The sequence below is a fragment of the Vespula pensylvanica genome, chromosome 19 (genome assembly GCF_014466175.1).
Source record: "Vespula pensylvanica isolate Volc-1 chromosome 19, ASM1446617v1, whole genome shotgun sequence".
Classification (NCBI taxonomy): Eukaryota; Metazoa; Arthropoda; class Insecta; order Hymenoptera; family Vespidae; genus Vespula; species Vespula pensylvanica.
Genome location: NC_057703.1, coordinates 21,650 through 48,092, shown reverse-complemented (window position 1 = coordinate 48,092; position 26,443 = coordinate 21,650). Strand labels below are relative to the sequence as shown.

Genomic DNA, 26,443 nt, shown 5'->3' with positions numbered 1-26,443 from the left:
CGTCTTATAACGTGCTCGCGATATTCGATCGTCCTTGGAGAAATATTCAATAGGCGATTACGAATGATTCGAATCCGCGCGTAGACCGTTTTATAGATAGGCCTTTTCAATCTTGATAATCCGCCCTTTTTAAATGCTTCCCACGTCGATGATTTGGCCACGTCGTCTGACATACATATGTTTTTCTTTTATTAAGCCAGGATATACGGTAAAAGGATCTCTCTAGAATATTAGGAATAATTTACAAAAGATTTTATTCGTTATCATACAATCTTATATTAACCATTTAACCTGATACTTTGAGTAATAATTAACTCTTTGCTGTCATTAATACTTTTTCCTCTGGCTATCCTGTTGCTCGCAATGATCTTCGCTCGTACAGCGAGTAACGTACTTTCGATCGATTATTGCCCAGAAACTTTGCTCCTCCTATCGATTAAGCATCTCCCAAACATTTATCTCTCTATCTCTCTCTCTCTTTTTTTCTCTCTCTCTCTCTCTCTCTCTCTCTCTCTCTCTCTTTCTCTCTCTCTTTCTTTATACATACTTCATATGCACAGCTTATAAGAGAACTTGTATGTAGCACAACAGTAACGAGTAAGTTGCGTTCAGAAATAGAGTTCACTTGTTAAATACAGCTTACCTGTTCACTCGTACCAGAAATATCTCGGGGTTTCAGCGCAAAGAGTTAAATATTAGTTAAAACTATATGTTACTGTTACTCGTTATCGGCGGCACTGGTCTGTAAGAAAACTGGCGCCTGTGCACCCTGCGCGACTTGTATGAGTTGTGGTTGAGTTTGAATGGGAGCAGTCTGGATTATGATAGGCTGATTGCTACCTCCTTGAACCTGCATGCGTATCATTTGTAGTTGCTGAGGAGTCAACTGGATCTGTAGAATACACGAATATGAATAGAAGAAAATAACGAATAATTTAATAATATTTCATTTAAAATTTGCTGTATAATAATCGTGTATCTGTTTTTATAGTATAGTTACAGGTATCTGTTGTATCTCCCCAGTGGGAGTTACAATTTGTTGTACAATTTGAATTCCTCCAGTCTGAGTTGAAGATGGAGTTTGTTGCGCCTGTTGTAACTGAATTATTTGTTGGCCCGACGATTGCTGCGGACTTTGCACAGTGACGGTTTGAGTTGTACTCGCGTTAGATGTTTCCTTGAAGAAAAAAAAAGAAAAAAAAAAAATAAGAAAATAAGAAATCATTCAGCGATAAGAATTTGTTATCATTAATAAAGATTTTTTCTTACGGCATTTAATATAAAGACGTGAAAGAGATTACCTGTTCCACAGGACTACCAATGTTAATCGTTTGTATTTGTCCCGTCGAAGGTTGTACAATTTGTATAGGTTGCGTGGCCGTGCCATTATTTTGTACGTTTTGATTAGCCGAAGCTTGTTGCTGCGCTAACTGAAAGTAATAATGAACTTGATCCGAGTTCATGGACGTGCGCACTGTGCTTTCTGTTTGTGCTTTGCTTTGCTTCAATTCGTCTCTAGGAACAATATCGATAAGAAAATCAAACTGATCGTATTTCGTTATTGCCATCGCTATGTCGTTCCTCTGAAGTGTACGCCTTTTATTATCTTCGGTGTGAACCCATGCTCTGAGAGTAAGCTCGTGAATAAAGATTTCTGCAGCTTTAGAAAATAACATTGGAGCCTCCGCGCTTATCATTTTAACATCGCCATCCAACTTCATGATCTTTTTTATCCTAGCTAGTGGTAGAGATTGAGTTTTTTGATCTATCTATGGATCAATAAAATTACGTCAAAAAACTTACTTATTCCTTATCTTATTTAAGCGTATTTAACGATCAAATCAAAACAAGTTTTCCTTACGGTCCTAATTTTTTTTATTTCTTCCGTAACCTTTGGCCAAAATTGAATTAAGTTTTGTTGGGCTTCCGAACTGCCAGGTGATGCAATTTGTAAATCCCCGTTCGAATCCCCTTCAACTTCGCTGTCCTGGTTACTATCATGACAAATATAGAATATATTTAACAATGAGTACGATTAAATTGTTATAAATTCTTTATTATAGGAATTCACATGTCGCACAGATACGCGCGATAAGGTGCAATATTTATTGGGAAAAAGGCATAATTTTAAATATAACCTCAACATATTAAAACACCATCTTTATATACACGTCCGTATATGCATATATATATATATACACGTACTTGTGTGTGTGTGCGTGCGTGCGTGCGTGCGTGCACGCGCGCGTGTGCGCGTGATACGTATACTTACGTATTCACGAAGAATACCGACATTCTGTCTTCACTATATACACGTTTGAACAAATCATTAATTTTTACATTAAACAAAACATTTTAATCTTTGAAAATTTTCATCTAACGATCTAAAACAGACAACAGTGTTTTTTATCAGAGAAAATGCACAACAGATCCAATGTTTGTAATGGAAATGTTGCTGCCATCTTTTGTCAAATATTTTTTCGCATCACACGAAAGTTCACCGCCGCTACGCGAGATGGCGCTGAAAGACACATTTTCTGTTCCTTTCTTCAAAATTATATATATTGTGATATTTTTTCTCAACGTCATACAAATTTTTATTTTTCACTTTGTAACATTTACAATAAAAAAGATAATTATATACAAGGAATCTTAGAAAATTTTGGTTTCGTATTCGTATATCCTCAGGTGTATTCGTTTCTTTCTTGCATGGTCTTATAGCTGGATATCTTTTGAAAAACACGATTCAATACTTCGCTGGCCGTATGAGTATCGGAACTGCTGATCCTTAATATACCGCCAAATTCTCTAATATAATGATCTAATTCGGTGTCGCTCGATAAATTCTTAGTCGACATATATTTATTCGTCAATTGGGATAACTTTAATAAGTCAGAACTGAATGCTTCGTCCAGGTCAAATAACTCTAATGCTGGTGGTGGTAATTCCTGAAAGCTCGGTGGAAACACCTGAGAATGATTATATATTAACAACGAGAATGATTATTTTCAAACGAATTCCTAAATTGAATTGATCTCTCCGTAGAATTTTTACCGATGCTTGGGTCGGCGGTAGAGGTGCCTCGAAATGAGGTGGTATCAAGCTCAACGATTCGTGCTTTACTCCCAAAGTTTCGTATGCCTTTATAGCAGCCGGTACCATATTCAAGTTTATCGAATAAAAGTGATGTTTAAACAATTTCGTATATTCTCGCGGAACCTCGATATTGTCGAGATCTTGCGTACAAACTTTTGGATTGTCCGCTTGCTGCGTTATATCGGGTACAAAGTTGTACTCCCAAAACTAAAAAATTCATAATACCCCAAAGACGAATAGTCATAAATCGTAAAGTCATAGATCGTGAATCTTTGATTTTTCTTTTCTTTTTTTTTTCTTTTTTTTTTTTTTTTGTAGACTTACATCGACGTCGTCCGATTGAAAATCTTTCTCGGCCGTATCGTTCGAATCGAAGAAATCGAAAATCATTTCTTGCAAGGCACTATTCTTCTCCCTCTCGATATAGGGATCCGTAAACATCCTGGCCGAGCCCAAAACAACCAATTTACCAGATCCGTTTTTACCCGAATAGTAAGCACAGATAGGTCTGTTCATTGGAATAGCAATCGAGCCGCTTGACAACGCGACCACCGATGGTTGCACAACGTTCAATGTTGCACCGTATGGATATAGGAAATTGATGTCTCTAATCGATTAAGGAATATAACATTAATGACAACGATCGTTTGTTTATCCCATTGGATGTTCTTACGAGTATTCGTTGTGATTCTTCAAAAACGTCGATTTGTTGGACAAGCCTTGAGAGACGAGACATTCCTTCGGGTGCAACGTTTGATTGTAACCCATACGTACAACGCTGTCTGAAATATTACGAAACATTTGCATTTACTATCGAAAAGAAAAGTCGATCGATATATAACTCTACCATTGTTCACCATCACCCCGTATTCCTCGATCAAGAAATTAATATTAGTGTTCGATTTGTTTTCGCCACCTTCGCCCAACATCACCAGAACGTTGCCGCCGTTGTTGACAAAATTACGGATAGTGTTCATTTCGATTTCGGTGAACTTATTTCTCGGTCCCGGGAGTACAAAGACCCTTCCACTTGTCAGTGACTCCTCGGTGATGGTATCGTTGTTTCTGAAAGAAATTCCATGGAAGATCGAACGGCACAGCGTTCGCACAAAACGATCGAGGAAAGTTACTTACTCGACCAATTTCCATTTTGGTTTTAACTTTCTCTGCAACACTTTGAACTCCTCGTTCAATTTTCTTTCATTCTTTGACGTATCGAAGATGACAACGTTAACATTATTGTCGCTACTCCCCCCACCAAAGATCGAACTCATCTTCCTTTTTTCTTTAGAGAGAGAGAGAGAGAGAGAGGGGGGGGGGGGGGGGGAGGTAGAGAGATAGATCGACGAAGGTACTTACTTCAAGGTATCGAGTTAAAAATTCACTCTCGTGGCATTACACTCGTCCACTCAAAAAAAGAAGAAAACGGTGTTTTCCTATCGTCCGTTTATTCCGACTCCGCGAGCACTTGCTCCGTAACCTTAACGCTACGTCGCGTTGTCAACGGCAACGAATTGACATCAAAACCTGGCTAAACGATAGGCTTGTTAACAGCCAATAGCATTAAGGAGAGAGTTACGCATAAATATCTATTCGCATAAAAACTATTCATTGCCTATGGAATTCGATTTGGCTTGCAACGATAATATGATATTTTGAATTATGACGATAATACCTGCTAATGTTAACCGATATACGCATCTATCCGAAGTTGCCGCCTTTATTTGAATTGGGCCAATCGATAAAGTATCACGCATGCGTTTCAAGATGGTTTCGACTCTTTCCATCTTACTTGGATCATTTTGGGCCAACTTCAGGCGTAACGGTTGTCAACCGGTGCAGCCACGTGTTCAGACAACTCTGTTTGTTTTTAACAAATTTACAAACTCAGTTCGAAGGAAAGAAGGAGGAATGGCAACTCTCGAGCAAGACGATAACGAAGAGTTGAAACAATTATTGAACGCTCCTGTGAGAAATATTACCGAGGATATATGTATGGCTCCGCCGTTATCGGTAGGTTATTAAATACGAATCCATTCGCTTTTGTTCGTTTTCTATGATGTTTAAGAAATCAGATTGATTACATGCTCGATTACAGACTAACGTGCCACGGCCCAGTACATCTCAAAATGTTAATCCGTCTACTACCATGAATCCAATGGTACCCAATACGGCCAATAGTACAAAAGAAATTCCAGAGGCTTGTGTACAGTAAGAAAACCGTCCTAGACCTCTAAGGCATAGAATAAATTTATCTTTACCCATCTTCGTCCGCTTACCCTCGCCATATCCTTAACGTCCAATTTTATTAAACGATTACTCGTCTTTATTATTATTTTTCAGAAACGTCGTTTCTACCGTTAACTTAGGTACGGAATTAAGACTGATGTACATTAATACAAGAACTAGGAATTCGGAATACAATCCAGCAAGATTCACCGGTTTAATAATGAGAATACGTAATCCCACGACGACGGCTTTAATTTTTCGTTCTGGAAAATTAGTCTGTACCGGTGCTAGAAGCGAAGCAGATTCTTGTTTGGCAGCAAGAAAGTTTGCTAGGATTATACAAAAATTGGGTTTCCCAGTAAGATGTCACTTGATATCTTTCAAAAAATTGATCTTTTACTTATATTCTTACTATAACGGCTCGTTCGTTGCAGGCCAAATTTTATAATTTTAAAGTACAAAATATAGTTGCCACGTGCGATCTTAAATTTCCTATTAAATTGGAAAATTTAAATCAAATGCATGGTCAGTTTTCTAGTTACGAACCAGAGCTCTATTCAGGTTTAATATATAGGATGGTTTTACCAAGAGTGGTATTACTCATATTTGTAAATGGAAAGATTGTATTAACTGGTAAGATCGAATAATGTTAAATCGATATAATAATAGTTTGCGTGTGTACGCGATTCAAGGGATTATCCTCCCATTAAGTTGTCCGTAGATGTAAATATTAAGATTACCTTATGTTGCAGGTGCAAAGAAACGGTCCGAATTACAGGACGCATTAAATAACATTTATCCGATATTGAAAAGTTTCAGAAAGCAGTAAAACGGTATCGTCATTTTCTACGCTCGCGTTATATCTTTATAAAATAATATTTCTCCTAATTTATCAATTGTTATACGGTAACTTTGCTAGAGATATTACATTTCGAATATAGAGATGTACTTAATAAGGTGCAATCCCTCGCGACCCGATGCCCTTTATACATCATATATATAATAAATAATGATTAATTATTGAATCTTATCGGTAGCAAATGTTAAACAATGCAATGAAACGAAATGTGAGATATCTTGTACGTAATTGTATCAAATTCATTTTTTTCATGGATTTTCGGATAAAATTGAACGATAAATGTTAAGATACGTATAATTTGTGCGTGTGTCTGTGTCCGTCTGTCTGCTTCGTGAGCGCGCGTGTGTGTCTGTATGTATATATATATGTATTACATTTGTTTACATCCATAAACTAAATGGTTCCTTTTAATAATAGCATTTTTTGCTGCGACGACGATTATTTTAATGTATAATATATTCAAAAAATCTTAAATAATTTATGTAGAACAAATTTTTATGTGTATGTAACTTTCTCTCTCTCTCTCTCTCTCTCTCTCTCTCTCTCTCTCTCTCTCTCTCTATATATATATATATATATATATATATATATATATATACATATACATATATACACATACATACACACGTATGTATGTGTATATATCTATGACATAAGCATGTATTAGAATCCTTTTATTTAACACACATATAATATTTTTCCATCGAGCATAGTGCATAGTATTCAACGTGACTTGATTGTAAATACTCGATAGATAACATTTCTATATCTTTGCCTTTTTAGTAAACCACATTTGTACCTTTTTTCGCAGCTATCGGTAATTTTTCTCCTTGGAAGAACGGGTTCTCTTCCTAAAAAGAAAATCGTATGAATAAGCTAAAAAGTTCAGATTCAAAGTTCAGGTTCGTCGACTTACCTGAAATTCGACGATCTGATCAAAATCGGAATTTGAAATACGCATACCAGGAAGTCCACTATTGCTAATAGAATTAGACGAACAATCTGCCATGTGCTCGGTATCGCACATGCAATCCTGTATGCTTTGATAATGACGACTAAACGCCGCCGTGTTCTCAAAATCGACAAGACAGTTGTTTTCACCTGATTGAAATCAAGTACGGTTTTTTCTATGATATTATATATATATATATATATGTTATATAAGGTTTTGCAAGGCAGCTAATTGTTTGCTTGTATAAGAAGAACGCTTGAGATAAAGAAGAAGAAAAAAAAGATTGATACGACGGGTGACCTACTTTAAACGGAAAATACGTGCAAGATACGAGAAAATATAACTCACTGGTATATCCTATTGGGCAAGGATTCGGTGGTGTGCAATAAGCAGGTAATGCATTTTCAGTTTTCTCATCTTTTCCACTTTTTAAACTAGCAGCCTGTATCCTATGTCTATCGTTACCCCTGTAATAATCATTCGCATGCTGATGACTCCACAAAGTACTGTGTTGCAGGTATTCTTGATCGCGAATACTTGGATTGGGGTTGAACGTATCAACGGTTTCGTAATCAGCCGGTAAATCTATCGGTATTTCCTTGGCCTTGTCAAAGTCATCGGACAATCGAGAATTGCCAAAATATTTGGCGTAGGAGTTGACAGCGTCGATAAAATCATTCAACGTATCGATGGTATTTTGATGATGTCTTTTCTCCAGGAAATGTTCTTCCTAAAAAGCGATAGATTGACTAATTGAAATCGATTTGTTCGTTAGTGACAATCAAGAGCGCTCGATTAATTTTACCTGAATCGTAGGTGGTAAATATAACGATGCCTGGGTAGCAACGGCTATCAAGAGAAGTAGAATACAGTACGGCATAGCGAGAGGAGTGAATTATGGCTGTAATTAAGAGGAGAAAATGATTATTGGTACGACAATGAAACATGCCAATTTTTTGATTGACACACGCGCGCGCACGCACAGAATCTAGGAAAAAGGTCATCGAGAAGGGAAGAAAAATTCGTTTTCAGACTGGTCTGAAACGAGACAATAACGTTTTCTTAATTACCGGGATACGATAGGTGATTGATCCAAGTAGAAGAACGGAACAAACGAACGGATCCTTGACGAGATTTTTTCTCCGATGGCTGCCGGTATTCGCGTCAATCGCACTCTCGGAATCCTCGAGAAGAGAGCGCCGTTGGTGGTCTTAGCTAGTATCAAAGTATTGATCCTTTCGATTTTACGGGAGCAAAAAGAGAACCTTCGAACCTCCCACTCGCTGCTCCACTACGTTTCTGGCAACCCACATTCGTGAAACCGAATTACGAGCGAAGATTGTGAGCGGGATGAATACATATGTCTATAACATATTAAATTTCATATTTGTTCGTACTTGGACAGTTTTTTTGCAATTACTTGCAAAATAATTTTTTTCTTATCGCATTCAAAGATGTCTTTAGAGCAGTCGAATCTACGTTAGTGGTAACTTATTCCACTTGTATCATAGAAAAGCCCAAAGAATTTCTTTTTAATTTTTTTCGTAGTTATCGTACATTATCGTTCATGTTCGATCGAAATAATATGATAATTACTTCGGTAATCACGGCTGAAATTTCGAGGGAGTTCCGTGCTTTTATCAAATATAAATGGAGAGTGGAAGGGATCATTTTTGCCAGAGATAAAAGGGGAAGATATCAAAGGACCCTTCCTCATTACGGTCGGTGTATAAACGTCTATTAGTCGTTGTCCCGCGTTTACGAACTTTCAAATGCAATTCTTCAAATTTAATTCCTAGTTTGGTATACCGATGGAAATCGATGGACCTCTCTCTCCCTCTCTCTCTCCCTCTCCCTCTCTCTCTCCCTCTCTCTCCCTCTCCCTCTCTCTCTCCCTCTCTCTCCCTCTCTCTCTCTCTCTCTCTCTCTCTCGTTGTATGAAATCATTTTGCAAGATTCCAAGGATATATGTTTGTGTGGTGTGTGTAGCTCTCGATATGGGAGCAAGAGAGAGAGAGATTTCAATCTCGTCCGAGAGGTTTATAGCTCCCTGTAAATTCCTCGATCCATCGTTAGCGTGTAAAATACGGGTCAGCAGAGGAGAGGTCAAATGTGGAAAATCATCGTTAGACATAGCTCGTCCGATTTCTCGCATGGCGAAAGGCCAGAGATCGCGTCTGTAAAATTGCCGTAGAATTCTTTCGATTGGCTCGTCTTCTCTCTTTTTTTCTTTTCTTTGAATTATTCCTTTCCTTTTTCTCTGCTATCTACGCGAATGAGAAAGAGATCGGATGAGCGAAAAATCGAGAGAAATAGAATATGTACTAAATCGCAACATGTATAAATACATCGTTTAATGATTTCTGCGTTGAGGGGTTGTTACGCTTTGTCTCGGCGTCACGAGTATTGATCCCCACGGAGCGGCTGTGCGAATGGAGTATACCCGCCTCTCCGAAAAATTTCGGAAATAGATTCCTATCTCTCTCGTTCATTCTTCCTTCCTTTCTTCAACTGGGTATTTATTCCGCCCTCGCTTTGTCACGTTTTTTCACGAATTAGATCGTGCGACCTTTCTCTTTTCTTCTCCGAAAAGTTTATATCACTTTTTAATTTTCTTGAGATTTTAATCCTATTGTAAAATCGCAAAAATCCTTCGACTCGTAGAACGTTTCGTAGTCCTGTTAGTTAGTTCGGTCCGAACTGGACCCTTTCACTGGCTTTCTTTCGCATTTCGAACCATTTCAAATTCTCTTTTCGTTTATTTATTCCTCGCTTTCGTCGTCCCTTCCTCGTTCCTTTCTCCCCTTCTCTCCATCTCTATGTCTCTCCCCTATTGGAATCTCGCCGCGTCAAGGGTCTCGCACCAATGCGTTGGGGCACTTAACGTAAAACACATTAGCATATTCGGTGGACCCTGAATTTTGCTGTCGCTGCAGGTCACCGAGTTAACGAAGTCAGGTGGTTCGACCGAAACTAGTTTATTATACTCGTATTATGCGTGTATTCCCTTTGATCTCACGGTGTACGGGTACGATTTTTTTTGACGAATAGTAAAATAATAAAGTAGTTTCATCGGATCGTGCCAATCTACTTTCAATCGATATCCGACAACGAGTATCGATTACGTTTAATCGGACGTTTTAATCTCGTAACGGTTACGGTGCAAGTTCCGGAGCACCGCATGTTCCTCGATCGGATCGAATCATGGCGAAAGATCAATCGTACGTACATACCACCTCTCCAACGACAGAGAAATAATTTTGGCGGTAGAAAGATATTTAGGCTGCAAGGAGGAGCAAAAGATAACCTTTCCTCGCAATTATCTAATTATTGACGTCCGACGAAAGGATCTTCTCTTTCGTCGTTAAAAAAGTTAGAAAATCACTTTTTCCATAAATGGCTTTCTCTTTTTTTTTACCCGATAAAAAATTGAGGATCCCTGGGAAGCCCGAAAACGATTTCGATTTCGATCTCTACGAGTACGTGTTACGATAATTGTTAAAATTTCAAACTGAATAAAGATGGTTCGTCCTGTACATCATAGACGTACGTTAAACATCCCGTTTCGGCTCTCAGATCGTAGCATCGAACGTGGATCAAAGGAATTCGATGAATTCATGGGGCTCCGATTTGGCGAAGCGATGTTCATGGGCGAAGAAACGTTTGGACGTGCTCGTACCTTTGGGAATGATTCGTGGCAGGTACTGGGAGATCGACGCGATGGAGGAGATCATCAAGTACACGAGCAAATGTTTGCTCAACGACGGACTGCTTGGCTGCTTCGTCAATTCGATCGTTTTGAACAACAGATTGATCAAGATATGCCGAGAATTGGACGCCTTGGGTTTCGATTCGAACGTCTTTAGCAATCTCAATCTGTCGAGGGAAGACCGCGAGAAAGATCGCTTGTGAGTAGACGAAACGCTTAATAGAATTAACGAATAACGTATCGTTTCAAGAAGCATAAAAAAGCAAATTAGGAAAGAGGCTTGTTCGGATGACATTATCGTCTATGATTAAAGTTCTCTCCGAAAATACGCTTACCAATCTCAACGGAGTTCTTCCTTCATTGGCAGGTTATCGGAGAAAAGAAGAAGAAGGGAAAAAACGAGAAAAAAAGACACGGGAAAGAGTCGAGAAGATTTCTCTCGCGATCACAGAGCAGAAGTTGTTTTAGGAAGTATGAAAGCATCCGCAGCATCCATCCATCCGTCGAACGGAAGCGCTTGCAAAAGAGCAGCTACTTACGATTCTCCTAGCAACGAAAAAATCGATCGTACCGAACGTACGGAATCGCGGGGCATCTTTGGATCGAACGAGGAGTATTCTCGTCGATTGAAAAATTCTTCCGACTTGCCCGATGCAGTATGCTGGACGATAATGCCGCAGTATGGAAGCGATAATGCCGAAAGATCCTCGAACGTATCTTCTCGAGACGATGGGAAAGACAAAGGGAACAAATGTCAAAGTTCATTCGTGCCAAATTCAACCTGGGATTGTCGTCGTCGACGTCCTCGTCGTCGTCGTCGTCGTTGCCGTTGCTCGATCTCTTTAAAGCCAAGGATAAGAAGACAACGTCGTTTGTCTTTGCCCTTTAAAGCCGACGACGTGACGAGGGAGATTTTCAAGGTCGATCCGACCCTCCTCCGCGAATCGTGCCTGATCGCGACTAAAAGAAAATTCGAAATGGGAATCTTGAATCTATGCTCCTGCCTTAACGACGTCGTTCGAAAAACATTCAGCCAAACTACTATCGTGGAGCTACGTTTGATTTTGGACATTCGTACAGGTTACGTCAACTTCAAATTGACAGGTAGAAAAAGTGACGAGACGAGGGCCTCTCTGTTCTTTTCCAATCGAGTCCGAGTACCGATCCGTCGGAGCGTGCACGGGCGTGACGTAGGCGTTGTTAGCAAAGGCGAGCTTGGCCCGATCGACGAAGGTACAGTTTTTTTGAAAACTAACGAAACGAATGATTTATCGATCGAAGCAAAGGGAAACGAAGGAGGAGAAGGAGAAGAAGAAGAAGAAGAGCAAGAGCAAGAGGAAGAAAAAGAAGAAGAGGAAGAGGAGGAAAAGAAGGATCTCTCCGTACGTGTAAGACGTGAATCGTTAATAGGGAATATCAGCGACGATTCGTCGTTGATGCGTTCAACGACAGGCGAACGACTCGATGTTGACCCTACGTGTCTTTCAAACGAAGAAATTCTATTCGATCGAACCACCGAGTGCTCCTGTCTTCCTTCTTGCGAAACTCCGATCGTCCTGTCCCATCCGTGGATCGACGAGAACGCGAATATTTTGAAGGAGATGAACTCTTCTTCGTCGAGTATCTCCAAGAACAAGGATGACACGTCGAATTTGACGGAGTTACCGAGGGAAGAGAAAACGAGCGAGGATTCGAAGATTATCGGAGACGTTTGTACTCGAAGGCTATGCAGTTTGGAAAGCGAAGAAATCGTTAGCAGTCCGCTCGATACGAGAGACGAGAACGAAGAAATCGTTAGCAGTTGCGACTCTTCTTCGATGAGCACGGATCGTTCAACGACGAGGAAAGTCTTTTCTAAGGGAGAAGCGACGATCGATTGCGACTCGAGGTGTTCCTGCGGTTCGAAAGTTTCTTCCACGTCTTACGTGGGACGAAAAAGTGCTGCTGCATCGAGCGTCGTTTCGAAAAAGGAGGAAAAGCTTCGAAGCGCGTTGGGAGAAGAGATCGAACGAGCGCAAAATGCATCCACGATCGGTGCTTCGTTCCATAAGGATATTCCAAAGGATCAAGATCGCGTCCTCTGTCCGGTATTGAGAGAAAGTCATAGGGAGGATAACAGGGACCTTGTATCGTCGTCGATTCAAACGTCGAGAACGCGAACGTCGTCAAGGTACGCGAACGCAAGTTCGACCGTTACCGCCGTCGCCGTCGCCGTCGCCGTCGGCGATCGAAGGGAGAGGAGAACGCGATCGAAGGAAAAGCTAAGAGAAGGGAGATTTCGCGATAAAGAGTCATCGAGAATGAAAACGCCGGGGAGGAAGAAGGAGTCGAGGCGTCCATTCGTGGAAACCGATTACGAGAAACGATTCCTCGTGGGAAAATGCAAAAATCGTTTGCCCTACGTTTGTACCTGCGACACTTGGAAATGTTCCTACGATCGAAAGCGAAGGAAGCTTTCGAGCGACGAGTCGTGGACGTCGAGAATAGAACATTACATTGGCTTTCGAGGCTCGAACTTGGTTTCAAAGAATTTCTGTCTGAGTTCCTTCTACGGTGGAAGGAGGTCCATTGGTCGACTGAGGAGTATGGTACGTGCGAATTTACGAAGATTGATACAAAGGGACGAGGGGAACGTCGAGGAGACCGCCGACGATAGGCGCTCCTCCGGAGGACCGTCGAGCAAGAAACCTCTCCCTCATCGAGGAAGAGAAAATGGAAGAGATCGGAAAGGAACGGAAGCGAAAGATTCACGAAAAACTCTGGAAAAGCATTTCGATCGTATTACGGTTTACGATTTACGATCGTCCCTCGACGATCGATCCCCGATAGATCGTCGAGCGACCACCTATTCCCTATCGAAAATCCGGGAGGGATCGTCGACTCGCCGGGATAGCTTTCTACCGACTGCCGTTCGACGATCGAACGAAGAAAGTATTAAACTCGTCGACGGATCTAGATCTCGTTCTCGTAATTGCGATCTCCTTTCGAAAAGAAATTTCACGGACGGAGAGAGTGTAAAAAAATCGAAGCAGATACTAAACGATCGAAAGACCATCGACGGAACTTGGATCAACGGGAAACGGTTCGAACACATTTATGAACGATTATCGTGCGAAGATGGAAAAGATGTTCTTTCGAACGAACGATTTCGAACGAACGATTACGAGAAATCTATCAGCGATCTCGGTTTAGATTTTCGATCCAAGTTGGAACAATACGTGGCGCTCTGCAAGAACATTAAATATTCTTTGTTGGGTAACGGGAAAGGGGAGGATGTCAGTCGCGTTATGACCAAACAATAAATTCTTATTTGACCTCGCACGAACGAGGTTGATGCTCGCTCTTATTCGTTAAAACAAGAGAGCGGAAGGAAATTTCTTAACGAGAGCAAGTAGCGTACGTGGATAAGTAAGCGAGTGTACGTACGAGGAGAATCTAGTCGTAGCGTTTATATCTCGCGCTTGCTCGGCACTTGAAATCTCGTTTTCCCAATCAAATCCTATCTTATATGTTTAAAAACGATCGATTGATAGTACGTACCTATCGAGGAAGGATTAAAACCAATGGTAAGACACGCCGGTAAGGAATAGGCGGATATTAGCTCGGAGGAGGACGAGACGATAGTGAAATTCGAGTTATATTCGGGTCATAGGACTGCCGATGCGAGGATAAAGAATGACAGAGCTACCATTCGGAGAATAGCAGGCAGCCTCTGGAGCAGATCGATATTTCCTGGCAACCGTGGAGAGGGTGCCCACGCCGCGGCCGCTTTACCCTCTGTTTGTAACAATGCGAGTCGCCTCCTAACGTCTAGCGATGGATTCGAGCCGGCGCACCGACGGACAAGACTCGTCTTAATTTCCTCGCTCGCCAAAGATATATCGCTTTTTCCCTCTCGAGCCTTTCTATCGCTCGACCTTATATCGTATTATATCGTCGAGCGTTGACTTCAAACGTCCTTCCTCCTTCGCCGATATTAATTCTTTTAATATTAACAACGAGATAATAAAGATCGATCAGAGAGGAGTATTCGCTTTTGCGAGTCGTCCAAGAACCGAAGTCGATACGACCCGAAATAAATCCGTTCGAAAGAAATTTTTACGTTTCGCAGAGAAGATGGTCTAAGAAACGAGCTACGTGTATATTTTCATTAAAATACATCGACTTCCTTTTAGAAACGTACGATATTAACATAACAAACGTCGAAATTAATTGCCGAGGATTTGCCATTTTTGTCGATGACAACGAGCTTGCTACTTCATCGGAATAAGACGATCTCGTCTCAACTCGTAGTTAATGATATCCTTTTGTGGAACCTCTTGAATCACTTTTCGAAGCAAGCGATATTTCAAGTAATAAGTTTGAGAAGCGAAAGAAAGAAATACCTATAATAATATCGCATGTTTGATAAGGTATATTTTGTAGGAAAGCTATCGTCTCGAGCTTATCGCTTAAAAAGTTATATTTGAAGAAATATCTTGCAAAAAGCTAATCGCCCGCGATGAGGATTAATTATCGACGGTTCGTTGAAACATCGAAGAAATCGCGAGCCTCGATTGAAATTGATCAAACTTGTTATTATATCGATTAAGGAACGAAGGAAGAGAGGTGGATCGTTCGATCGGAGTTCGATCCAAGGTACGATCGTTGAACGTCCTTAATACCATTACCATGGTTGTTTGCGCGTACCGTTTTGTTGTTGCAAACGGTTTTCCCATGGCAGTGTGGGTGGTGGAAGGGCAGGTGGGGTGGAAGAAGCTCCGCCTGGGGTGGCCACGAGTGGGGTCGTTGGATAAACTCTATTGGCCAGTGATATCGATGCGTCGAGCTCGTTGGCCAATGGGAGCGATCAACCTCGTCGTGATGCGCCGACGACGTCTTTCCAACTCGACTCCTCGAGGACGCCGAGGACGACTACGACGACCACGACGACCACGACAACGACAACGACGACGACGACGACGACGACGACGACGACGACGACGACGACGACGACTACGACGACGACTACGACGACGACGACGACAACGACAACGACGACGACGACGACAACGACGACGACGACCAGGACGACGACGGCGGCGGCGGCGACCTAAGCGTCAGACCCCGCATCGTCCTGCTCGTAATCATATCCGGATTTCATTATTGGTGAGTCTTTCTCTTTTATTTTTCTCTCGAATTAAATTTTTACGCCCCTTTCCAATCTTCATTTTAACTTTTCACGATATTCTTGCTTTTTATTTTCCATTATTTTGTGGAGTCGAACATGTTTCGTCCGTCAGGGATCAGGAATCTTGTTTCTTCTTGAATTACGTCTTCGTGCATTGCAAGTTACATATGAGTGGTGATACGTTTCTAGTGAAGTGATTTTCTTCAGTGAATTTTCCGAAAGTTTTTAAGATCAGACAAAGTCGTCCCCTGGAAAGACTATCGATCGGTACGTTTATTCGTTCTTCTCTTTTCTCTTCAGTCAAGAATAATCATTAGTGTACTTTCTCTCTCTCTCTCTCTCTCTCTGATAAAAATTCTATATATCGGGGTTTGTATCGGGGTTGCGAGGCTGAAAGTTACGGTAGATTGTACGATTTACGTCGAAAATTCGTTGAAAGAAGAACAAGATGATAACTATGTTAATTAACTGGGAAAGATGAAAGTAAAAAAGACTATTAAAGAACGAACGAACAAAAGGTCCTTTCGAGAGAGATCGATAAAATCGATCTAAGCGAGAAGAAAAGATTTTGGGGAGTAGTTATCGACATGGAGGATGCTCAGTGTCCATTTAAGAGTTGAGTCAGCGTTTCCCATCGACGTCGTTCCACCCTAATTCGTTAACACGTGCTGTGCATTTTGTGCCTTTTGTTCGTCACGTGCCGTTTTAATATCCGACTGTCATTTCTTCGTGTTCGATGTCCTTTATAACTTTCTTTATCTCCTCATCTTGGCACACCCTTCTAATCTTTACACTTCCATTTCAAAGATCGTTCCTCGATCATCGCTTCACGTGACTTTCTCTCTCTCTCTCTTTCTCTTCCACATTCTTCTTTTTGCAGCTCTTATCAAAAGCAGAACGACGTAGTCTCGATTTACAAAACGTATACATCGATTTAATACGCGCGCGAGGAAGCCATTACGTAATTTCTCACGTGAAAATCGATACTTTATTTCTCTTGCACATTATCTACGTACGCTTTGGAGGAATCATATAATATCTCCAAATTGATATTCTACGAATAAGACGAAAGTAGAAATTGTTCAAAGCATGGCGATAGAATGAAAATAGGGCGGACGAAACTTTGAGAGTTGAAGTGAAAAATACGAGCGGTAAGACAAGGCTGAGTTTTATCTCTCTCTTTCTCTCTCTCTCTCTCTCTCTCTCTCTCTTTCTCTCTCTGTCTCTCTCTTCACGATCCTGCTCCCTTCGAGATAGAGATTCCCCGGAGAGTTCAGGGATTAGGGATGGAGAGACTGCCACTCCAAATAAACACCCCTACACTCCCGTACTTTTCCACCCTTATATATATATATATGTACCTATGTACATACGTATATAAGCACGTAGCTCGATAGAGTAAAAGAAGGTATTAAACAGGATATAATCCTCCAAAGTCCTCTTCCCGATCTGTTTTCTCCAAGTAATTATAAAACTGTCGACCATCTAGTTTTTCCTGTTCCAGTTCTTCTTATTCCTCTCTATTCGATAGATGCACGTACCTAGGCAAAGTAGATTAAAAAATCTTGGACGGTGAGAAAAAGAAGAGAATTTTTAGTCCATGCGTAACGAGTTGTTGCTAATCCTTTCAGGGGATTTCGTAAATGAAAAATCATGTGACTTGGCCTACTCAAGGGACTGCCGAATAACAACGCAACGACAAAAAGTCCCGAAGCAAGCCCAATAATTGGAAAATGTCTGAATTCGCGGCGGCGAGTCTTGTGGCCTTCAATACCTTGAAGTCTAAAGCATCGGAGAAACTTTCTAGGTAATGCATCAGCATCGTTCTAACGTTTATCGAAAAATTTAATCATTTTCTGTTTGTGGATTTTGTATGAAACGCGTTGCGTTCGACGTCGTCGTTAACGTTTCTTTCTAACGTAACGAATACAGATTCAGAAGGAGTAATGCCGGCTACGAGGAGTTTGAAATGCCTCCAGAGGCAAGCAAAGACAACAGAGGATTCGAGGACGAGCGTGGATACAGTAGACAAGCGTCTTACGATTCGCTTCCGGAACCAGAAAGACCACCGTTACGACATATCGATACTTATTGCAAACCGGAATGTCCCTGTTTGTCCAAGAGATATACCATCGCCGTAATGGCTTGTGGAGGTGAGTTTTTTCTTATCTCTTCTAGTACCTCTCACTCCGAATGGGAGAAATAGTGTTTTCTCCGTCGAAAAGTATCGCCGGCAGAGATCACAGAGGGAAACGATCGGATTGTAGGATTCGTTATCTCGTTTGGTATGAGGTGTAACATGGGAATGGCAAAACTTGCGATGATGAACTCGACCGAGAAAGGCGAACCGATGAAGTTCAACTGGACGGTCGCTACGGAAAGTGCCATGGATTCGTCCTTCTTTTGGGGTTATCTTATAACTCAAATCCCGGGTGGATTTCTGGCCTCCCGTTATCCCGCAAATAAAATATTTGGTATGGCTATAGCGATGTCTTCGTTCCTGAATCTTCTCGTGCCTATTGCTCTCACGGTCCATCCGGTAGTCGAAATGTTCGTTCAAGTATTGAAAGGTTTTGTCGAGGTACGATATCCTTCCGAGTTCATGTCGTACATATGCGGACGTATTTAGATGCTTGACGGACGCATCAAGTTTTTTTTTTTTAATTTTCTTTAGGGCGTTACATATCCAGCCTGTCACGGGATCTGGAAATTTTGGGCGCCCCCGCTGGAAAGATCACGATTGGCTACCTTGGCATTTTGCGGATCCTATGCCGCGATGGTGATAGGAATGCCGCTTTCCGGTCTCTTGAGCGACGGATTCGGTTGGACGGCGTCCTTTTACTTTTACGGTAAATTTTCCGATAATAAAGTTCGAACGTTGACGAAGAATCCTATCGACGTAGCATACGCGAAATATTTTCATAATTTTCACATTTTAGGTATCGCCGGTTTAATTTGGTTCTGTTTGTGGCTTTGGCTGGCTTTTGAGAAACCATCGAAGCATCCTTCGATTTCCGCGAAGGAGCTACGATATATCGAGGATTCGTTGGGTCAAGGACAAGTTCCAGCACCGATACTTACGTTCGCCACAACACCATGGAAGAAATTTTTAACGTCGATGCCGGTCTACGCGATCATCGTCGCCAACTTTTGCAGATCCTGGAACTTTTACCTCTTGGTTCTCTTCCAAGCTCGCTTCCTGCACGAGGCCTTCAATATTCCTCTCGTCGAAGTACCTACGAGTTATTATTAACGCTTTTCTCTATTTTCGAAGTTATATGTAGTTATACGTAGCACAATATCCATTTATTCCTTTAATTAGTACCTAAAAAAGAGTAAACCTATGTTGTAATTGGAACAAGCCGAATTGTGCAAAGCCGTCGTCGTCGTCGTCGTCGTCGTCGTCGTCGTCGCATTTGAATTTTTTTTTTTTTTTTCGTTACTCCAAAACAAAGATATCGGCTGATCGAAGATATTTCTTTCTTTTTTCATCAGACTGGCATGGTCGGTTCGCTCCCCCACTTGATGATGACGATTATCGTCCCGTGCGGAGGTTTGTTGGCTGATTATCTTCGTAGACGTGGCATCATGTCGACGACGAACGTTAGAAAGCTCTTTAATTGCGGTGGCTTCGGCATGGAGGCAATCTCCTTCTTGTTAGTCGCGAACGCGACCATGCACAGGGACGCTACGACGGCGAATTTTGCTCTCATTTTTGGTGTCGCCTGCAGTGGCTTCGCCATTTCCGGCTTCAACGTTAATCATTTGGACATCGCACCGAAATACGCGAGCATCCTGATGGGCATGTCAAATGGTATAGGTACGGTAGCCGGCCTTCTGGTACCGTTTTTTGTCGACTACATCACGAAAAATAAGGTGAGTAAGCTCGCTCGATCGATCGAATCTGAAGAAATTCCTTATCGATGCAATTTCACAAAATGCAACATTTACACGGGCGGAGACGAAGAGAAAGAGATCTAGAATCTAATTTAGAAACAACCTTTTAGGCTTCCGAAGAGTGGAGAAACGTATTCATCATTGCCGCTTGCGTTCATTTTTTCGGTGTCGTATTTTATGGAATATTTTGTTCCGGAGAGTTGCAACCCTGGGCCGATTCCACGGTCGAGGAACAGAAGAACTGGAATCCCATGGACGAACTTAGTCAGACGAAACCACCTGTACCTCCGCCCCCGGCGACGATGCAGTCAGAATTTATTGTGAGTTTTAACACCATCGACATATACGTATCGTAAATCTTTCCGAATGCTCTCTTTACGATATCATGTATATTTCAGAAACAGCCGTCCCTCGGCGATGGCTCCACCGCCGATGATTGGAACAATTATGCTCAACCGACGACGACCGCCGATCATACGTACGGTCAACCACAAGAGAAGACGCCCGTTATAAATTACGGTTCGACGGAGACAAACAGTAACAATCCTTTCCACTCGACGAATCCGTTCGCGACGGATCTAAACGCGATTTTGGTTCAGCCACCGGCCAGAGACGATTATACGCACGACCTTACGCAGAATCAATGGAATTGAAGTTGATTTCTTCGCGCTGATTCTCGAAGCTGATTACGAGTAGAGAAAAAGAAATGGGAGGACGGAGTTGAGCGAGGAAAGTATTCCTTCCACTTTCGAAAGTTTACTTTATTCGTTTGTTAATACTCACTTGAATTTCTTCAACTTGCGTTCAGCCGTCGGCAGAGACGCGTATTCGTTTTCAATAAACATCGCGATGCATAAACGATCGAGAGAACGATGCTCTACGGAAAAGTGGAGAATTCGGTGCGTGCGAATCAATTCGAATTAATCCGAATTAATCCGATCTAAGAAGGAAACTTTTGTCCGGAAAGTCGTTCGCTATTGCGGATGCAACAAGAAATAATTAATGAAAATAATCGTGACAATATTAGAAACTTTTGTTAGCTTAGAAAGATTTTACGAAGAGTTTGATCTCGAACCATTACGAGATAAGAAGCCGTTAATGGTAAAGAATATCGAGAAAAAGAGAAACGATCTCTTTTCGTTAGTTATTGAAAATCTAGAGGACGGGTATAAGTACTTGTGTACCTATGTATAGGCAAACGCTTTTAAATCAAAGCGAAGACAATAAGAATCTTTTTGCCGACAATAAGAATCTTTTTGACGACAATAATCGAATAGAGAACATACCCATAGGTATGCGCTAGTGATTACGTGAAAAAAAAGGCCTAGATGCATTTAATTCGGCAAATCTTTAAGAAAACACGAAAGGAAGAAAGTCGGAATTTCCTACGAATGCGGCTGATATCTTTAGCTACGTTATTTATCTAGTTTATTTAGTTCTCTGTCTCTCTCTCTCTCTCTCTCTCTCTCTCCCCCTCTCTCTCTCTTTCTATCTATCCATCTATCTATCTATCTATCAATTTCTCTAAAAGCCGACGAATCAAAGTCGTCTCGTGACGGTAGAAATATAGCAATAAACTAGAGAAAGATTTATTTCGTCGATATGGATATTAGGAGAATTTTCCCGTCGAAAATCACGCGAGAAAGCTCAACGCGTGAATTGCGAAATTCGAATGAAAGTATTCACAAGGAAGTGATAATATTATTGAAAGTATTAGCGTCGTAAAGTAAAACACGATGAAAGTATTATTAATTAAAACAAAGAAAAAAAGACAAAGAAGATACGAAAGAAAACAAAATGAAATCGATGAAAGTGAATTGAAAGTTTTAATCGTGAAATAATTAAGAAAAAATATATTACATTATACATGGTTTAGATGTATTTCTATTATCTATTGATATTATAGGTATATGGATATGTAAATTGTCCTCTTCTACTTATACACATATACACGAGATCGTAACTATAATACGTGTATATATGCAGGGTGTTTACTAAGTACCTGTATTGAATTTCCGACGTAAGTTTATCGCGTTAATTCCTGAGATAAAAAAGATCCTTCTTTCAATCGTTACTTAACAAAATTGACGTAGTCATTTTATTGATACCGACGATACTTTTTCTCTTTTTTCCTCCCTTAAAATGATGTCATTTGTGTCACGTTCTGAATTTACTGCAGTGTACTTACCTACACACGTATACAACGTATGCACATATACGTAGAGCATGTTATGATCGTTTTTCACCACAAGTTGAGAGAAATTATGAGATTATGTGGGAAAATGAATGGATCACCTATTTGCATAGTTTCGCGGAGTGAATCGTATTAATTCAGATATGTGTCTATATTAAGAAAGAAAGGGAGGTGTGCGAAACCAATTATCGAGCAGCATCTTTTTCGTTGCCCGAACATCCAAAGAATTAGTCAATTTATGCGAGACCTTTTTAAGATGACAGATATTGATATAGATATTGATATACGTGTAAATCTAATGAAATGAAAAATTCGTGTTACATACGCATATACACAAACACATATATACACCCATTGTTACAATTATTGTTATTATTATTACTGTTCGTAATTCGTATTTAAAGAAAAGAGAGGAAATGTACGCGAACGAGTTTATAGAAGAATACGCATCGTTACGTAATAATTATTGTGAGTAACGATGACTATAATAATTATATTAAATCGGGGGCAATACGTATGGGCGAGCAAAGATAATAATCGTGTTAGGAACGTTAATTAAAGTTGACAAGAGCTTTACGAGAAACGTTGCATACCCGGTTACATAGCTATGTGTAAGCATTTAATAAGATAAATGTCGTGTGATTTCTACATTTTGATTGTGACTCTTTTTCAGCGCGTATCTACTTGCAAATGTTACGTCTATATCCATCGTAGATTAGGATGATTTTGAAAGGTTTGTTTTGAACGTGCGTTTAATTAAAAATTAAAAATAAAACAAGGTACATGTGGGTAGATATTTATATTGAGGAGAATCTCTGTCTCTCAAAAAAAAAAAAGCACAAAAAAAAACAAAAAAGAAACGAAAAAAAAACACAAAAACAAAAAACAAAATGTAAAAAAAAGCAGAAATTTAGAATTACGATTGAGAAATTGTTGGTGTATTAATTGATTTTCTTATAAGATTCGCAATGTGTCGACAATAATGACGAATTCACTTGTAATCGTTTATACGTGTTGACGAACAGAGCAACACTTGGAGAGTAGATTAGGATTTGTTGTGCGATATTCGTTATTTCTACTTATGACAATACCGGCATCGAGAGAGTAGTAAGGGCCACAATCGAGAGATTAGCGCTCGTTATGGGTCCTTTGGGCAATTTATTCCCTTTCTACGAGAAGAAAAAAGTGCGAAGGCGGTTATGACTACTCGAATCGTTATTATTATAAGTCATTCGTTTCTTGCATCATTATCAATCTATTATATCAAGTCGTTAAATCGATTTTAATGAAATATTTATATTCAACGTTACACGTTTAACTCGCCTATTTCGCGCCTTTTGATTATGAGAATAAATTATTATACATGTGTATATCGTTCGCGCGTTAAGTATATACACCTATACAGGTATATATGCATATATATATATATATATATATATATACATATATATATATACATATATATACATATATATATATATATATATATATCGCTTCGATCTAAAAACCTTTTCGACAATAGAGACTGTGCTGATAATAATTGGAGCCACGATTACGTCGTCTTCTTTCTGACAATAATATTCAATAATGTTCACTAATATTCCACAATAAAATGCTACATTTGTATTTTTCGAGTAAAATTCGAGTTGAAAGAAGTCGTCTTATATCGAATACTAACTACCAATGCGAACCATTTTCGTACGTACCAATTTACGATTTTATTCGCAAATACTCGATGTTAACAAGGTTATTTTATAATTGTAAATAAATCGTAATCGTGGCTCGTCCTAATGTGAAAAGAAAAAATAAAATTATTATATTATTTCGTTAAGAGTGTACTATATGTAATATTCACCATTATACATCGGAGTAGTGACCGGCCTAAAGATAACACGCGGTTTCATCGTTGATGGAATATGGGAAATTGGAAACGAAGATATAATGAGATTGTACTGTAAGGTGACGTTGATTGTAAGAATTATTACACGAAATATCTAGGATAAGTTCTAATGCTGTTCGAACAATAATACTGATACATTTATATATATATACATATATATACATATATATACATATATATATATATATACACATATGTATACATATACGTACATACGTAATACGAATATAGCTCGAAAAATGATAATAATTTAACGAGACAATATACATATGTATGTATAAACAATACAGAGTGTACCGACGCAGATGTGCTGCGAACGATCGCCTTGCGAATATATTATGTCGTTCGCTCGACGAATAGAAAAGCATTTAGAATATATTAGATAAATGTGTATTCGAGAGGACAATATTTTCAGAGACAATACGCTACACAATATGTTCCATTATGTTTCACTATAAAGATAGGTATGGATAATATACGTATACATCGATGTTAATTCAATAATCTTCATTTTTGTGTTCTATTTTAATCGGTACACTCGGTAGAGAACGCTTTATAATAGTTAGCTTTACATATACCTAAGTACCTACGTATACATGACATAATACTTGTATACACATGTAATGCTATATGTTACTTTGAAATCATTAGCGAAAATGATAAAAAAGAAAAATGGGGAAAGATCATTGATCGAAAAGATAAAAGATATTGAACAGAAAAATGATAAAGTTTGCCAAGACACTTCTCCCCAAGAAACCAATAATATTAACGATACTAATAAAAGTAATAATGATAATGATAATGAAAATAATAATAATAATAATAGTAGTAATAATAATAATAATAACAACAACAACAACAACAACAACAACAACAATAATAATAATAATAAAATTAATAATAAACAAAAATTAATATATAACAATGACATCGTATGGCATTGTCAGACAAGCAATCATAAGCGTTTATCTACTTATAGTTGAATTTTTCTTTCGTATACATTTCGTGACATATACATATGTAAGGATGTACTTAAGTATGCATGATCGTTCGAGAATTCATAATGGATTAATATTATTTTTATTATTATTACTATTATTATTATTATTATTATTATTATTATTATCATCATCATCATTAATATTATTATTATTATTGTTATTATTATTAATATTATTATTATTATTGTTGTTGTTATTGTTATTGTCATTATTATCATAATAGACAATAACGGACAAAGTTAATGGATAAAGTAATACGTTATAATGACAATAAGGTGATAAATAAAAAAGAATCAATTCTCTTTCGTCCTGCGATCGTCTTATCGCAATCGGTAGATATTTTCTTTTTTGCTAGATTATATGTTTTCAATTCAATCGATGGTTTTTGAAAAGCATCGTCGAGTTTTGCTGGCGATACACCACTCTTTTTCTCTTTCTCTTCCGATCGTTTTGTTTGAACGAAAAGTTTTCTTAAAGTCGTTTGGCGTTAATTGAAATTTCACACCAATCGACTGTATCGACGATTGCACTGACGAGATAGGCGTGATGAAATTATTACAATTTTAAGCTTTCGATGGCTCGCCGTTAGTTATATGTATATTAAATTTCGAAAACAGAAATATATAAATAAATGAAAGCATACATACACGCACACGCATAGGACACGCATAGATAAAGATAGACATTCACAATCTCTTATTGTTATATCGTATTTGTATTTCTGTTTTTTCGTGAAAGTTTAAAATTATAAGCCTCCGCGTTACAAACGACGAGCCTCGTCAGAAAAGAGAGAGAGCGTTTTGCGTCACGCGAACCGTTTTGTCATTTCGTCTGCTTCCTGCACCGAGGAATAGTAGCTAGACCGTTTCCTGTGCGATTCGTTCGGTACGAACATTTCAACCCGCTCGATGACAATATATTGTAGCTTCTATCAGATTTTTGGATAAAATTACATCGATGAGGCGAACTCGCTAATAATAACGGAATAAGGAATTTTCATTTTTGATTGAGAATTCATCGTCAAATTGATAAAAAATTTTTATTAAATTTAACACGCGAAGAAAACTTTCTGACGCGGCGTATACTAATTATTTACTTAAATTGATAAATTAAATCTGAAGAGAATATTTGATTGTGTATCTATATGTAGATCGATCGTAGGATTCATCCTAATATTCCAAGGATATATGCACGTCGTCCGAGAAATGGTTCACTCTTTCGCGTACAATAAATATGCATAAATTATTCTCTATTAATACGTTTCGCGTTTATAAAGTAGAAAGACGCGCCGTGGGCCAAAATAAATCTTTTGCTCTTACGTGCTGTGGTGAAAACAACTCCGATCTCACATATTACGCGTTTTTCCATTCCTAATGTTGAAAGATGGTTATTCTTGTATGCCGTAGAAGAGAATCCGTAGATACAGTAGTGTTCGT

The 26,443-nt window shown here is 39.3% G+C and overlaps 5 protein-coding genes across 6 annotated transcripts; 2 read left to right on the top strand and 3 right to left on the bottom strand.

The window, feature by feature from the left end:
* Nucleotides 1–237: 237 nt before the first annotated feature.
* LOC122635868 (nuclear transcription factor Y subunit gamma-like) lies at nt 238–2,441 on the bottom strand. Its single transcript, XM_043826553.1, has 5 exons — nt 2,273–2,441; nt 1,862–1,994; nt 1,302–1,769; nt 1,001–1,177; nt 238–892 (listed from the first exon to the last, which is right to left on the bottom strand). Exons 1-5 carry the CDS (start codon nt 2,293–2,295, stop codon nt 719–721), a joined length of 975 nt encoding a protein of 324 aa, XP_043682488.1. The 5' UTR covers nt 2,296–2,441; the 3' UTR covers nt 238–718.
* A 129-nt stretch (nt 2,442–2,570) lies between these two features.
* On the bottom strand, nt 2,571–4,401 carry LOC122635866 (intraflagellar transport protein 52 homolog). Of its 2 annotated transcripts, XM_043826548.1 has the most exons (6): nt 4,231–4,401; nt 3,944–4,161; nt 3,770–3,878; nt 3,421–3,703; nt 3,055–3,303; nt 2,571–2,969 (listed from the first exon to the last, which is right to left on the bottom strand). In XM_043826548.1, exons 1-6 carry the CDS (start codon nt 4,368–4,370, stop codon nt 2,685–2,687), a joined length of 1,284 nt encoding a protein of 427 aa, XP_043682483.1. In that variant the 5' UTR covers nt 4,371–4,401; the 3' UTR covers nt 2,571–2,684. The 2 variants fall into 2 exon arrangements, with proteins under 2 accessions (XP_043682483.1, XP_043682485.1); XM_043826550.1 differs by lacking the exon at nt 3,055–3,303.
* A 343-nt stretch (nt 4,402–4,744) lies between these two features.
* On the top strand, nt 4,745–6,676 carry LOC122635869 (TATA-box-binding protein-like). The gene is made up of 5 exons (XM_043826554.1): nt 4,745–5,109; nt 5,195–5,307; nt 5,440–5,683; nt 5,760–5,958; nt 6,078–6,676. Exons 1-5 carry the CDS (start codon nt 4,852–4,854, stop codon nt 6,152–6,154), a joined length of 891 nt encoding a protein of 296 aa, XP_043682489.1. The 5' UTR covers nt 4,745–4,851; the 3' UTR covers nt 6,155–6,676.
* On the bottom strand, nt 5,931–8,435 carry LOC122635870. Its single transcript, XM_043826555.1, has 6 exons — nt 8,207–8,435; nt 7,942–8,037; nt 7,485–7,866; nt 7,101–7,285; nt 6,784–7,035; nt 5,931–6,725 (listed from the first exon to the last, which is right to left on the bottom strand). The coding sequence occupies exons 2-5, from the start codon at nt 8,014–8,016 to the stop codon at nt 6,964–6,966; spliced, it is 714 nt and encodes a 237-aa protein (XP_043682490.1). The 5' UTR covers nt 8,017–8,037; nt 8,207–8,435; the 3' UTR covers nt 5,931–6,725; nt 6,784–6,963.
* Nucleotides 8,436–16,095: 7,660 nt separating this feature from the next.
* LOC122635864 (vesicular glutamate transporter 1) lies at nt 16,096–20,809 on the top strand. Its single transcript, XM_043826543.1, has 9 exons — nt 16,096–16,282; nt 17,647–17,822; nt 17,948–18,168; nt 18,283–18,596; nt 18,690–18,864; nt 18,955–19,247; nt 19,511–19,891; nt 20,023–20,232; nt 20,311–20,809. The coding sequence occupies exons 2-9, from the start codon at nt 17,749–17,751 to the stop codon at nt 20,563–20,565; spliced, it is 1,923 nt and encodes a 640-aa protein (XP_043682478.1). The 5' UTR covers nt 16,096–16,282; nt 17,647–17,748; the 3' UTR covers nt 20,566–20,809.
* The last annotated feature ends 5,634 nt before the right edge of the window (nt 20,810–26,443 follow it).

Excerpts from the sequence above, each read along its gene's own strand:
- LOC122635868 (XM_043826553.1), bottom strand. The coding sequence starts at position 2,295 with ATGTCGGTATTCTTCGTGAATAC. Across the intron at positions 1,995-2,272 it reads TCGGTATTCTTCGTGAATAC|TAACCAGGACAGCGAAGTTG; the intron begins GTAAGTATACGT and ends TTGTCATGATAG. Across the intron at positions 1,178-1,301 it reads TTGGTAGTCCTGTGGAACAG|GAAACATCTAACGCGAGTAC; the intron begins GTAATCTCTTTC and ends TTTTTCTTCAAG.
- LOC122635866 (XM_043826548.1), bottom strand. The coding sequence starts at position 4,370 with ATGAGTTCGATCTTTGGTGGGGGGAGTAGCGACAATAATGTTAACGTT. Across the intron at positions 4,162-4,230 it reads CCAAAATGGAAATTGGTCGA|AAACAACGATACCATCACCG; the intron begins GTAAGTAACTTT and ends AATTTCTTTCAG. Across the intron at positions 3,879-3,943 it reads CGGGGTGATGGTGAACAATG|ACAGCGTTGTACGTATGGGT; the intron begins GTAGAGTTATAT and ends GTAATATTTCAG.
- LOC122635869 (XM_043826554.1), top strand. The coding sequence starts at position 4,852 with ATGCGTTTCAAGATGGTTTCGACTCTTTCCATCTTACTTGGATCATTT. Across the intron at positions 5,308-5,439 it reads ATTCCAGAGGCTTGTGTACA|AAACGTCGTTTCTACCGTTA; the intron begins GTAAGAAAACCG and ends ATTATTTTTCAG. Across the intron at positions 5,684-5,759 it reads TACAAAAATTGGGTTTCCCA|GCCAAATTTTATAATTTTAA; the intron begins GTAAGATGTCAC and ends CGTTCGTTGCAG.
- LOC122635870 (XM_043826555.1), bottom strand. The coding sequence starts at position 8,016 with ATGCCGTACTGTATTCTACTTCTCTTGATAGCCGTTGCTACCCAGGCA. Across the intron at positions 7,867-7,941 it reads ATTTACCACCTACGATTCAG|GAAGAACATTTCCTGGAGAA; the intron begins GTAAAATTAATC and ends ATCGCTTTTTAG. Across the intron at positions 7,036-7,100 it reads ATCAGATCGTCGAATTTCAG|GAAGAGAACCCGTTCTTCCA; the intron begins GTAAGTCGACGA and ends TTTTCTTTTTAG.
- LOC122635864 (XM_043826543.1), top strand. The coding sequence starts at position 17,749 with ATGTCTGAATTCGCGGCGGCGAGTCTTGTGGCCTTCAATACCTTGAAG. Across the intron at positions 18,597-18,689 it reads TATTGAAAGGTTTTGTCGAG|GGCGTTACATATCCAGCCTG; the intron begins GTACGATATCCT and ends AATTTTCTTTAG. Across the intron at positions 19,248-19,510 it reads TCAATATTCCTCTCGTCGAA|ACTGGCATGGTCGGTTCGCT; the intron begins GTACCTACGAGT and ends TTTTTTCATCAG.